Source organism: Mycteria americana, chromosome 2 (genome assembly GCF_035582795.1).
Source record: "Mycteria americana isolate JAX WOST 10 ecotype Jacksonville Zoo and Gardens chromosome 2, USCA_MyAme_1.0, whole genome shotgun sequence".
In the NCBI taxonomy this organism is placed as follows: domain Eukaryota; kingdom Metazoa; phylum Chordata; class Aves; order Ciconiiformes; family Ciconiidae; genus Mycteria; species Mycteria americana.
In genome coordinates, this window is record NC_134366.1 from 96,588,487 (window position 1) to 96,603,139 (window position 14,653).

General features: G+C 38.9%; 1 protein-coding gene across 8 annotated transcripts in view; it reads right to left on the reverse strand.

The window, feature by feature from the left end:
- Positions 1-14,653, reverse strand: part of ADCY2 (adenylate cyclase 2) — a 239,302-nt gene that overhangs the window by 32,518 nt on the left and 192,131 nt on the right. For all 8 annotated transcript variants that reach the window (XM_075494063.1, XM_075494061.1, XM_075494060.1 and 5 more), the window contains 2 exons: positions 10,769-10,906; positions 765-884 (listed from right to left, as the gene is read on the reverse strand). In XM_075494063.1, coding sequence (XP_075350178.1) covers positions 765-884; positions 10,769-10,906 — 258 coding nt within the window. The remainder of the gene's footprint in view (positions 1-764; positions 885-10,768; positions 10,907-14,653) is intronic.

The following is a 14,653-nucleotide window of genomic DNA, read 5'->3' on the forward strand; positions in this document are numbered from 1 at the left end:
TCACTGCCTCCTGCTTATTCATCCAAAGACTATTGACCTATTTTGGCATGATATACAGCTTGTTATGTTCAACTGCAGGTCTTTTGCAACCCCTTTAAGAATCATTGTTCTCTAGGAAAGAGATCCCATTTTTTTTCAGGAATGTCCTTCCCTCTCTTCTTGCATGTGCCGCTGTGCTTTTGTTCACACCAAGACATCTTCTTCAGATCAGTTCAGATCTTTTAAACAGTTTATATAGTGCTACATGAGTGTTGTATTTCCCCCCTCTCACCTCACCTCTTAATGAAATATACAATGATGGAAGTGTGACAATCAGAGATTTCACATTTACTGCCAGGTCAATGATGAAAGGGGTGAATATTTTCAGGTCTACCACTGGTCCTTGTGAAAACCATCTGCAAACTGACCTAGTTTTCTCACTGACAGCGATGTGGAGCTTTCAGTGTACAGTCTGCTTTGCAGTTGCTGTGTGTTCTGCTGATATCTCATAATGCCCATTTGTTGGCATGGGTGAGCTACGCTTTTTAGTTATCAGACTGTTTCCTGCTTTTCAATCTGACATTCATTAAGACCTCTATTTTCAGAAGTACTAACCTCCTTTAACTTCCCACTTCCTTCAAATGCAGTAGCAGGTGACTGAAAAAAAAAATCAAGCTTTTGCTGCAGTCTTAAAAACCGGTGGGTGTTTAACTTCAAGCAGATCCGGCAACAGTCAATTTAGTGTAATTGTTGTAAACAAACAAAGAAATGTAAAATGAACTTACCGGTAGGAAAAAACAGTTGTTTTGTATACACCACCGTGTCTGATTACTTGAATTAGGAAAACTTGCATTTGATGAATTAAGAACTGAGGGAAAAGCTTTCACAGCATTATCCAGGAAAAACTAGAGAAAAACAACATATAATCCATTAGCTTGTCAGCTGTTTAAGGTCAAAAGAGAGAAGAGAAATGGAGAAGCGGAGAAAGCCTTGCCAGTAATCATTTAACTTTGGTATTTCACTGCAAATTGAAATAGAAAAGGGAAAATGACATCACTTGATTACTTGTTCCTGCATGCTCAGACAAAAACAATTTTGTTAACCTCCATCTGACACTTTCCATTTGAATAAAAGACGAAAGGCTCTTTGTTATGTTACTTTCATATATCAGAAGCTCACACACACGAGAGACAATGATGAAATATATTCACTGTGAATAATTCCTGGGTTTACCTCAACTGAACCTCCTATTTAAACACAGGAAGAATTAAAGAAAGAATAAGAAGTCTTTACTGAAGTTGATTTACACAGATGTGACCCTTCTCATAATAAGGATGGCGATAATATTTGTACTAATGTTATTGAAACAGAAGAGTGGAACCAGTATCTCCTGGGTCATCACATTCAGCCAGTTGATGTCACAGGTAACCACCATCATACAGTACCCTCTGATGTATTGATCCGGTGCTTTCTTAACGAGTTAGATTTGACTACATTAATTCCACTGCTTTGAATCTCACCACTTAAACTGTTTCTAAGTTTAACCAGTATTCATGGCCACTTCCCATGTTTTTTTCTTCTTGTGTTAGTCTCATCCTTTAGCTTTCAGATAGCTCCTTTCTCACCCTAGTATTTATGTTGCCAATATTTCATGCCATCTCAGCCTTCACTATGCTCAGCAATCTATGTTTTTCTAGTTTGTTCCCAGAAAACAAGCTCTTCGTTCCCCTGATAATTCTAGTAGTCACAGTCTGTACATACCTCTTTCAATTCAACCTTCTGGGTGACCAAAACTGCAAACACACTTCCCAGACTTTATCAGTGAGTTGTGCAATAGCATTAATACTAATTCTGCAGAAAATATGTTTTCATACATCCTTGAATGACAGCTCCTTTACTCACAGCTACAAAACCTTAATAGCTCACCATACCTCAAGCAAGTGGAGCTCAGACAGATCATGACATTCATTGTCATGCAGCTTAACACATTGCTGCACATTGACATAATCCCAGCCACTAACATCATGCTCAGCAAATGTGAGGTAGTTTTCCTTCATTGGGACTCACAGGTAAATGTGGTTTATACTTACCGTGAGGTAAGAGCAGTCACATGGATGGTTATTGTGATTCAGCTGAGTTGTCAATAAACCCACATAATTAATTAAAATCCTGAACTCATCGCATCTCCATCTGATGAGCTTCCAACTTGTATCAGAATTTCTTGCCACTGGTCAGTCAGACCAACCCTAATCTTGTGCTCTGTACTGCTAAATTGTATCCTTGTTCTTTTACTCAAATCCTCAGCTGACTTCTTCCTTTCTAAAATCCCAAGCTTTCCTTCACAGACATTGCTAGTCCCCTTAATTTCATTACCAAATTTCACAGTCCCTCTCATACACTGTATATGAAAATCCACATGGGGTTGACCATTGCAGAGCTCCACAGGTTGCCTCCCTCTCATCTGTTGTTCTCTGCAGGTAACCAGTTTGTAACCCACCTCTAAATTCTTTCCCCATCCCCGTCTTTACCTACTGCCCCAGGGAAAAACTACTCAGTTTCACTCAGAGTAACAAAACGTGGATCAAAATGGTTTATTGATTTACTACACTAGATCTGGTGAGCCTCAGCTCTGTATAACCAAGTCTTGAAAACTTCCAAGGATGGAGACCCCACAGTCCCCCTTGGCAACGTGTCCCAGCACTGTTCTACATGCACAATGACTTTTTTTTCTTTTTAAAGACTATCCAACCTCCCAAGACACCACCCGTGGTCAGTGTCCCTTGATATGTTTTGTGGCACTGCTGAGAAGGGTTTGAAACCGTTATCTCTGTAACACCCCTTCAACAGAAGCAGGACCGGTTGCAGACTTGTGAAGGCAATCAATATGCCACCTGCTTGAGATAACACCAAGACTGCTTTAACAAGAAGTTGACCCTCACCTTTGTTTGTACATTTGCACTTTCAGGTTGTCTTCCCTCACTAACATGCTTCTCTGACTGTTTATGTGCAACTACACATAATTAACCCGCAGTCAGTGAGCTACACATTCAGGATCAGTATCAGTAATACAACAGATAAACTGCAAACACAGACCCTACAAAACGTTAATAAACACCTACAGATTTTGAAACACCCTTCTATAACTGATCCCAAAGAGCTCTAATCACACACACACACACAGAGCCATATGCATAACTGCCCCTTCTCACAGGACACGTGTGGGTTAAATGCACACACACCCTCTTCTGGGAGCGTGGCTTACCCTACTTGCACACCTCTCCTGTAAGGAGATGTGGGTGCTCCAGCTTTACGTGCACCTGTGCAACTCCCTACAAATTATTAATGCACACGCTAGTGAGAAAGTGCCCCGCAAGTTCATGCAGACAGACAAACCTGAGGTATGGGGCCCTGCTTGTCACAGCCCGCACTGTTGCCCACCCAGTTGCAGGGCAGCCAGCACACAGCATCTGACAGGGAGGCTGCTCTCGCTGGCCGAGGCAGGGGCGTGATGCCAGAGGAGTGACTTATGGCACTCCTGGCACAAACCAGGTTTTGACAGTCAGCTGTTTCCACTCATAGGTCTCTACCTCCTGTTACAAATTTCCATGCTTCTTTTATACTTCTCACACTATTTTCTTCTTTACTTCATAATTCCTTCTGAAGTCCCTTGGTTACTGTTTAACCCAGCTGATGCTGGTCTTCCTCTTTAACAAGAACAATTTTGGGCAAAGGCCCTCCAGACAGCTTTAAGTATTTAATCCCCCTCCCTGGTCCCAACTCTTTAAATTGACATTCTCATCTTAATAGGTGTTGTTAACCAGGTCATTTGCCAAGGATGGGCAGAGAGAGTCCCCACATCCCACTAATAGTGCATTTACTTTTTTTGCAAACATGAAATCATTGTATTTAGTTTCAGAATCCCTTCCCATGCATGTCCACAGAGCAAAAGATTATATACCATGAAGAACTCAAACACAGTTATATTACATAAACATATATGTGTATATATATTCATATATATGAATTTCTATTAAAGCATTTTAATTTTGGTTTTGAGCTTTGTACAGGACATTTCTGACCTATAAATGTTACCTGTATACATAGAATGCTATATGAAATGTGGTGTACCTATGAATACATAAATAAATATAGAAAGGAAAAAAAAGGATATGGAAATGTTGTCATTTCCCATGAGCCAAACAACACTTATTTCTGAATGATGTGTTTGTACTTGTCTTTCTTGTCTCACATCAGTTATCTACCTCTGCTATCACGCTTTGGAGATATATATTGTTCTTCAACATAGTATTTTTTTGTAAGAGACAGCTCAGTCCTACTAAGCAGTCACACCTACTCAAATGACTCAAATGAAAGCAATATTTTTTATGAATACCAATGTTTGCCAGGGAACATCTGAGCACACTACCATTAAATTCTCATTTTAACTTCATATATTCTAACAGCTTTTTCTTTTCTTGTGTTCATATAATCTGCAATCTTCAGTTGTGAGTTTTTTGCCTCACATGATGAAAATACCTGCTGTGCTGCTATTTCTTTCAATAGGAGCCATGTGGTGACAGACCCTCCCCCCACAACATGGCATAAGCAAGTTGGTGCATCTCTCTTGTTATCTGACCAAGAATCTGCACAAGACTACATAATACACGAGTTGAGATCTTACTAAAAAACAAAGCCAACTTTCTCACCAAGGTACTTTCAACCCTTCTCTACAATCCACAAGGCACCAGAACCAAGGTGTCACAATGAACATGGCCCGACAGCCTGTAAACATGGCCAAGTTGAACGGGTTGTATCTCACCTTACTAAGCAAGTGGGCTTGCTGATTTCCAAGTTAATGTGCATAAAATAGCATCCTACTGAGAAGAAGGAAAGGTGGCAGAATTTAATATTGAGTGCACTAATCCAATGCACACTGAATTAAATTATTATGGAATAAACAACAAAGTGTGTAAAGTTTTAATAGTTCCTGTGTGAATGGGTTGACTGACAGGTGGACAGGAGGGAGAGAGCTGGGAAACACCCCTCCATTGAACTACTGAATCACAGAGTAAAAGGCAAAATTAATCGATTCAAGTGCCACAGATAGTTCAGCTGTGGTCATGAAACTGTGGTAGCACGATGTCATGCAGTAGCCATCTGTAAAGACAAATACTAATATAATTTTCTGTGCAAAAAGAAGGCATAGGCTACCCTCAGAACACTAACAGGTGCCCTTTCGCACACCAGCAAGAACCCCGCAGCCCAGAGGTAAGCTCTTTAGGAAGGAGGTGCTCCAGGATCAGCAGTTCCAGAGCAGAGCTGTGCTTAATCAATGGAAACACATAAGCAGCAAAAACAAAGGTCTGGCATGCTACCAAAAAATGCAGCTCAATTGAATTTACAGCTTACATTTAATTTGATCCCATCATTGTTTTCTCTTCCTTATTATATAAAATTACACTGGAAATGGACATGTGAAGACTATAAAGAAAAGTATAAAAAACATCTTTGTCACCATCCCTCTCTCTCCTCACTACCTCCTTGCCTCATATGAACACACAACTATACTTTAAATTAATTTTCTGCCGTTCCAGAAGAGCTATGCAATCTCCTCAAGACACGGTGGTCTATGGTTTTTATAGTGCTGTTGTAAACAAAGTTGTTCATGTTTGTGCCCTACTCTTTCGTTCAGCAAAAGATACAGTGAGAAGAGTATACTTTTAAGTATGGCAGAAGCATGCAAGTCTGGTATCATAGGTTGAACTAGAGGATTTACATTTTTCTTAACACAAAAAAAATGAAGCAATGATGCTTTTGTTCAGCATTGATCTTTTGTTTGAATCTCTAAGGAAACATGCAGGACTCCTCTTCTTTGTTTTTAATTTTTCTACCAACTCTCCAAATTTCCATGTGGCTTAGGAGAACTTTCTTCTCAAAACGCCTATCACCGCTTCCTTTGAAAAACGCCAGTTGGTCTGGCAGCTGAGTCAGGAATTTATCCCCAGATCCCCACATGAATGCCCCAAGAATAATATAGCGAATCCCAAATTTGGGTATCATTCCTTGTCTTCACAAGCTCATAAGCTGAAGTTTAAGGAGAGCCTGGAACACTAAGTACCTACCTAGACTATTAATTAAGCGTTTTTTGAATAAACAAGAGGTGATGCTGAGATACTGGTAAGTTGGAAAAGGATGATGAAGATCCAGAGAGTACTACACTGCATCAAATAGGATTTTTAGAACATTTTGTCTCTGGGTTTGTACAAGACTTCTTAGCTTCAAAGTGCTCATGGATCTGTGTTATTTGGTGTCCTGTGGTGTGTCTTTTGTTAGTAGTCAAACTTAGCAAATTCAGATTGCTCAGTAATTTCATTTAATTTTTTACAAAAGTTTGTGTGCCAAGTAAAAATGCATAACTATCTATATGTCCCCATGTACTCAAGTCCCAGCCTCCCCATAGAGGCAATGTGCAGTGGCAAGTAACTGCCTTGTCCATAGCTCCCAGCAGCATTAGGTAAGAGAGACGAGGAGTCTCTCTTACCTAATGAATTTGTAAAGGCTGGGTCTTTACAAATTCAGATACCATCGTGGTATTCGACAGATATGGAGTGGTGCTCACTTATGTGGTTCATCTTTGCTGGACTGTGGAGCAAATGATCATATGACAGCACGACTCTATCTCTCCCCACATGCTTGAAAGACGCCAGAACTGCTGTAAACATTATTTCAGGATGGCATCTCACCTGCTAGTGCATCTCTGCTAGTCCAGTGTACCTAGACTGATACTGATTTTAGTAAGTTTCTTAAATCCTGTCTATAGTCTGGAATGGATTTGTGATGGGGCCCTGCATGTACTACTTAAATGACATGACTGCAGCTGTGCATTCCCCTTTCTCCTTCCAACTCCTAGGCCAGGTCAAGCTCTAGGCAGTGTCTGTTTATTCTTCTTAAAAGAAATGCATTAGCCACCCTCCAAAACAGAGTCTTCAATGTGCTAGGCACTGTGGGGATATATAATTAGAGCATATCTGCCAAAGAGCTTGCCTATTAAAAATACAGCACTGAGCAAGGTCAGCAACTGTATTAACAGAGTTAGCTGCACTAAAAGGAAGGTATATTAAAGAACCCAACTTTCTACTATGAGAATGTAAGCAGGTTTGCTTAATTATTTGTCATTATTAAAACACGGGATATCAGCCATGACTACAGGGAGAACAATATGGGGCCAATACTTGCATCATTTAAGGCAGCTCGTGCTCACAGATGTACATTAAACAACGGAGCAAAAATACTCAAACCTATATCAGTCTTCACATTTCTAAAGACATGTTCTTTCAAAGGAAATAGTCCAGTTGTTCAAAATTCACTGGACAAAAGACAGGAAAGCAAGTAACATCTACAGGAAGGCCACAAAAATGATCGGAGGGGTGGAACACCTCTCCTATGAGGAAAGGCTGAGAGAGTTGGGGTTGTTCAGCATGGAGAAGAGAAGGCTTGCGGGAGACCTTATTGCAGCCTTTCAGTACTTAAAGGGGGCTTACAAAAAAGACGGGGACAAACTTTTTAGCAGGGCCTGTTGCGATAGGACAAAGGGTAATGGTTTTAAACTAATAGAGGGTAGACTTAGACTAGATATAAGGAAGAAATTTTTTACAATGAGGGTGGTGAAACACTGGAACAGGTTGCCCAGAGAGGTGGTAGATGCACCATCCCTGGAAACACTCAGGATCAGGTTGGATGAGGCTCTGAGAAACCTGATCTAATTGAAGATGTCCCTGTTCATTAAAGGGGGTTTGGACTAGATGACCTCTAAAGGTCCTTCCAACCCAAACTATTCTATGATTCTATGATTCTGTGATCCTGACACTGAAAGCTGGTAGTTAGGGCACCATCCTGGGACAGTATAGCTTTGAGATCCTGTTGCTGTGCCAAGAACCATTCATGCATTTGATGCAGAAGTCACTGAAACAAAGAGTTATTCCAGGCCTCTTTCTTCATGCCATGTTCATCGAGATCACGAGTCCCAGAGGATGGTGAGGCACAATAATTTGATGTATTGTATAGAGTCATTCATTCAGCTTCCAAGAATCAACCCTTTGCAGTCATGCAGTCCTACTGTCTCTCTGAGATGTCTAGATTGTTCCCTGAAATATACTTTCTCATGTTCAGTTTAAAGCAGGTCAGCTTCGCAAAAACAGTTTTCCTCAGCCATTGATTGTTGCCCTACTCTATCTATGGCACCAGATCTCAATGGCTCAATGGAAGCAGCATTAGTCACCCTCTCCCTTCAGCTAAGAAGCATTTGATACTTATGTCATATTATCTGTTTTTTAACTTCCCTCCGCTGATCATGACTATATAGCTCTTAAACGTGAAGACTAGATTCAGATGTATGCTGAAACAGCTAATTTGAAATAAAATTGCACCCCCACTCTTTTCTAATGTCCCTTGACCATAAAGACTGAATTTTATTTGACATTTTGGTCTTAATTATGATTTATTAGGTGTGAGATGATTAGATGCTTTTTATCTCCATTAAATCTTAATGGCTACATTTTGCCTTTTTCTACTGAAAGAGTTCATGGAAATAAATGCAGTTAATGGACTCTGCTATTAAGTACATGTTGCTTAGAGATATAATAATGATACTTCAGAGTCTCTCCCACAATTTGCTATTAATATTAAGGAAATGCAAATTTCACAATCACATTTAAAGTCATTTTTGCTAGTCAAACTATTAAGGTTTAGTTTCAAGGTGGGAATTACACTTAAAATTATCATCTCATGAATATCATGGAACATGATTATTTGTAATACTGCAGTCATTACTGATAAGGCACAAAGACTTTAAAATACAGCCTATTAAGTTTTACTGTAACATTCAGTCCACATAAAAGTGGACTTGAACCAATAAAACTAAAAACTTTTTCTACAAATGAGGTACTGAACAACTGCTTTTTTGCTAAAATGTCTTTTACTAGCTGAAAGCCAAATTTGAAGTGGGCTGTACACAACATTCGAACTTCAGTCTAGGGAAAAAACAGTTGCTGACCATACCTTCTTTTAGCTTAATAACTAACTGTATGGTTGCATGACCTCTAACTTAAAGTATGCTTTAAACCCAAGCAGGTTATTTCATTTCATCGTATACAATTATATAGTTCAAAATAAGAGAAAGTCTAATCTGACCTACATTTTACAAGCTACTCCATCTCTCGGTTTTGTCGTCGTATCCCAAATAACTTTTGCTTGGCTAAAGGTTATTGTTCATAAAGGCTGCTCATAAAGACTATTGTTCATAGCCTTCAGCTGAGGACAACAATTGATGGAGAATCAACAACTTTTCAGAATAATTTGTTCCCATTGCTAACTGCCTTCACTGCTAAAAAGTGAGCTAATTTTCTCATTTTCCAGCCACCGCTTCTTTGAGTTTTTCCTCTACCAGCCTCAAACACCAAATTCAATTAGCTTTTTAATTTTAAATTCTTGAACATGGAATTGGTTTTGGGTCTATCTTCTTTCCTTAAAAAAAGCAGGAGAAAGAAAGGAAAATATCTACTTTCCTGGAAAGAAAACCAACAAAAACAAGACTAGGATCATTTAATAGAACAAATGGAGAGAAGGTTCTACCGGAAATTTCAAGTGTTCACGTTTAAAAGCCCACATTACATCACTACATCATTCTGACAAGTTTAGTTCTTACTGTAACAAATGATTGACTAAGGGTGCCCTGAAATAATGTGGAAAAAACAAAACAGTGTAGGTATTATCAATCTTTAAGTCCTTTATGAACCTCAAGTAACAAAAGTACCAGCAACTCAAGGAAGCGCTAGAGTTGCAATTTCAAAAGCACTGAACAGCAAATCTCACTCACTTGAAATGTGACTAATATCTATGCATTAATGTTGTAATGAAAACATTACCTAAATAAATATTACAGTTCCTATTTTGCAGATACAGAACTGAGATGGAACACAGGTTTATGAATAGGGCAGGCTCAGCCAACAGGGCAAAACAAAGGAAATTTTTTGATCCCATATGCTGCTCATCCCATTAGACAACACATCCTTCAGAATAGATGAGGACATTAAGATTCAGGCTTTATGCAGACTAATGACAGACCTACTCTGTATTTGCTAGAGTTACAAAAGAATAATAGAATTACATGGATTTTCCCTATTAGGAGAGAAATCAAAAGCACAGGTGGAAATGCCTAAAGTAGACATAAGCCCTAACAAACTTGTAGTTCAGTACTTTTGAAGTTTCAATGTAACTCTGAATTTTTTTCCTTTTTCAAAAAAAAAAAAAAAGACAAGCATGTGAAATTCAGTAATGTATACATTATGATCATTTTGTGATCAGCAGAGGAGCATCACAAATCTGAATAAAGCTTAGTTTGTTTTGCACAACATTTTCCACACATCCTGTGAGGAGATACTTCATTCTTTGAGCAATACTCTGTTTTTCTAAGCAATGCATAGATGAGCAAGGGGTTTGAATAATTCAGATCTGGGATTTAAGTATCTTCTATTCCTTATAAATTATATTTTTCTTTAATAAACTTAGCCAATATCCAAGCTCTTGCTGAGCATTCTGTTTGCAGAGGTCCCCATTATACAGTATGTTTTCTGTTGCTCTGCTTTACATTTCTGTCTCTGGCAATCACTATCATGTAGGTTCCTGGCACAGCCATGGGCCATAAATTCGACATCTAAACAAATACTGGACAAAAAAACCCAGATCTTAAAAGAACAAAAAAGCCAAGAAAAATTACCCCTTTTCCCCTTACCATGTTGAATACAGCCATAGTTAATATTATAGCAGTGGTTGTCAATGTAAGAGTGATCCGTGGCCAGGGACGGTTTGCAATTATTCCAGATGATTTCAGGATCCACAACAATGAAGCTGATGCCTTCTTGCTACATTGCTAAGTGCAAAGAGTTTAAAAAAGAGAAAACAAAAATAGCATTAGTGTATTTAATTACTGTAAACAAGGGTAGAATTAAGAAGGCTCAAGACTGAGGGCAGCATTAATCTTCACAGAATCACAGAATCTTGAGACATTGTACAGAAGCATTCAACTATTATATTCTCATAAGAGTTACAGATCATGATTATACATGAAACTAAATGCAAATTTAGTTAAAATATCTGCCATAATATCAATTCTGTTAAATAATCCTAATTTGCAAGTACCTTATTAAACATTCAATATATATTACTAATAATAGCAAATACAGAGTTGACAGCAGTGTCATTACCTCTAATATCAGTAAAAAACAAGCAAACAAACTGACCTCCCCCAGCTCAATTGAAAAAGCAATATTTAGTAGCCTCTGGAAACTTCAGAATGCAAATAATGACTCTGCAAAGTCTTTGACAGAGAGCCAGCGGTCTCCTCACGCAGGATAAAGGCTGTATACATAGATATCTCCCTGGCAATCTACAAAATAGTGGGGTTTCTGGGTTTTTCTTTTATTTGTTTGGAGACTTGTTTGATAATTCATTTTAAGTGAAGGGTAACGCAGCAAAACAAATCAACCTTCCCTAAAACTATTTAGAAAACAAATAAGCATTTCATACAACTATCAGACTTACAATTTGACACAAAGAATATTTAGTGAATAGAAATTTTTTCTTATATAGTGGCAAAAATTAACAATAAAAAACTCTGACTCATTTAACCTGTTTCCAAGAACACATTGCAGCAGCCTCCATTCATACATGCATAGTGCCTAGAGGCACAAGATGCTCACACAGAATAAACAATTTGTGGCACATCCAATAAATATTAATTTTCCCAAAACTTTAGCAAGGAGGAGATAAGGTTGCCTAGAAGCATCTTGTGCCCTTTCCAAATGAAACTTCTGTAAAAAAGGCAATGAAAAGTTAAGGAATGTGACAGTCCCACAAAAGTATTCACTTTTTATCAACTCGTTTTCTCTATTTACTTAATATTATCAGAGATCACTTTACATATTGTTTTCACCCCAGCCACAGCAATCAGCAGAGATACAAGCACAGGAATCCTCTGAAATGAGAACACAAGAACTAAAAACTACCAAATATAGGACTTAATTTACCGCACTTATCTATTAGTTCAGGTTCAATAGCTATGGCACATCATGCTAAATTACACTATTACCCAACACATGAGATGTAGTTCACATGAAGGTCTTTGTCATACTGCACATAACTATTTCCCTCCCAATTACACGCTATTTGGACAAGTCCACTGTATATCTAGAACTTTTTTTACATATTATTTCCTTTTATGACAGGGAGTTTTGCATACTGGATTGGACAGATTCTGAATGAATGAAGTCAGTTTCAGGAAGGTCAAAACAATAATCAGAATCTCAAGGATGGACATTAAAAAAAACCCACATAAACTCAAGGGCCGTGCATTTTTGAGCAAGAAACTCCTGCTCAAATGCCTTTTTGAACGTCCAAACTTTGTTCTCCACCCCTAAGTACATAGCAAATTTCAAGATAATTTGAATCCACATGTAGATTTTAGAAAAGTTTTGTCATCCTTGCCACTTTAATAAAGTAAAAAGCACAAAGCCTAGATTGCTGCTGTTGCTACAGACAGGGAGTGTTCAACTGGACACAGGGAATGGATCTGTGTGAAAATGGTCATTCAGTTATCTGTCTGGTCTGCCTGAAACCTAATGAGTCAGGGCCCATGGATTTATGGCAAATTAAACCAGTCATGAAATCATGCCTTAAATTACTCTTTGCCTTTGTTATAGCACACTGGAGCTTTACTACAACAGTAAAATTCATAATAAAATGTATCTGGTTTAGGCCAGAAAATTTTTTTTCATCATTAGCTTCTTTTCTTGGAATTTCTTATCCTAAAGACTACATTGTTCTGTGATTTTCTTGGAAGTTTAGAAGTAGCTGGAATAGGTTGGATTAGGGACAAAACTACGCAGGAACACTAAGAAAGTACAAGGAATATAAAGTGGATAAGAAATGATATAGATAAAGGAGTACATCATGGTGTCCCTCCTGAATTATGCTACAGGGAGCTATACAGTTCAAGGAAAGTCTTTAGGACAAGAAATTCCAAGCAAAGAAGCTAATGATGAAAAAAAATTATCTGGCCTAAACCAGATACATTTTATTATGAATTTTACTGTTTTTAGGTTATCTGACTAAAGGCTAATCAAATTAAACACAAAGACCTGGTGATGATCAAAAGGACAATGATAGACGGTGGAACCAAAGTAACCTAATCAGTGAAGAACAGAAGCCACTGAATCTGTTGCTCCTAAGACCATTGAAGGAGAATGTTTCAGCCATGGTTTCTGATGGGAAACCTACCAAGAAGCCTCAACGAAAAAAACTCCCTTTCCAGGATGCCCTGCAGACTAAAGGCAATTACTGCCTAAAAGGATAGTATGCCAGCATGGGGCAGATAATTTTGCAATTGAGCAGAGAGAAACTTTGGATGGTGTAAAATATTATGGTATGTTTTAAGGGTATTGTGGGTATGTGGAAAACTTACAGGATGTTTAGGGAACAGTACAAATGTGGGTCAGGGAGGAACAAATGTAGGTAACTGGAGAAGAGAGGGCATGAAAGGAAATGGCTGCATGTAAACAATTGTCTAAATGAGTCTATTGCATATTCTTATTAAATCCTACCTCTAACCATCTTCTGTGTAAGTGCAGTCCTTATTCTGAGCCTGCGTGTGTGAAAATGCTAGCAAACTTCATGCTGGACTAGATGGCAAGTAGCACAGCACAGGTGCTAGCCACTGGAGAGAGAGAGATGGCATGTCTGAGGCAACTGGGGGCCTGGGTGCCAGCAACTGAAGTGTCTCAGACCAGTCCCTGGAGAGACCCATAGGGTGTGGGGGGGCAGGGGGAGTGTGGGTGTAATCATTAGGAAACTTCAAGCTGGACTGGCTGGTAAGTAGGAGACCTACATTTGGAGACACCCAAGGTTTGAGCTAATCACTGTGAAAGGGGGGCAGAGGCTGGGCATGGACTTAAAGTCCATACCAAGTAACCCACAAACGTGACTGTGCCTGTGGATGATGACAGTCAGGGTGTGTGTATATTCCACTAGCAAGCTTCAGCCCTGATCAACCAGAAAAGAGGAACTAGACCATCAGTATTGTTCATATTCGCATGACTGCTGCTTGCTTTTATGTGGGTGCTGGTAAAAGAGCTGCTCTCTCTGTGTTTCTGTGTGGTTGGTCCTGTGTGTACAGTATATGCCTGTGTGCCTATTGGGAATACGTGCTCAACATCACTAGTGGTTGTACCTGGGACATGATACTGACAGCCTTCCATCAATGGGAGCGGGACAGGAGGATCCCCTGGCTCTTTAATTCCATCAAATTGGACTCCAGTGGACCAGGAAGGAGCACTCCCATGGCTCTTGAACTCCACTGGATTCAAGAAGCTCTAGCACATCCCATTTTCCATTTCAGAACTTTAAAAAACATGGCTCAGTAACAGATGCAAAACAATGCCATAAAAAAGATGGTTTCATGTTTTTCTAGTGCTAAGCGACATAAACTGATGGTTTCCTCTGCACAAACGAACAACTTGTGTTATGTTAATTCTGAAGATAAAATTAAGTTTCACACAGAAAATCTCTGTTGAATCCCAATATCTAAACACACGAATGTTGGCATCAAGTGATGGAGGCTTCT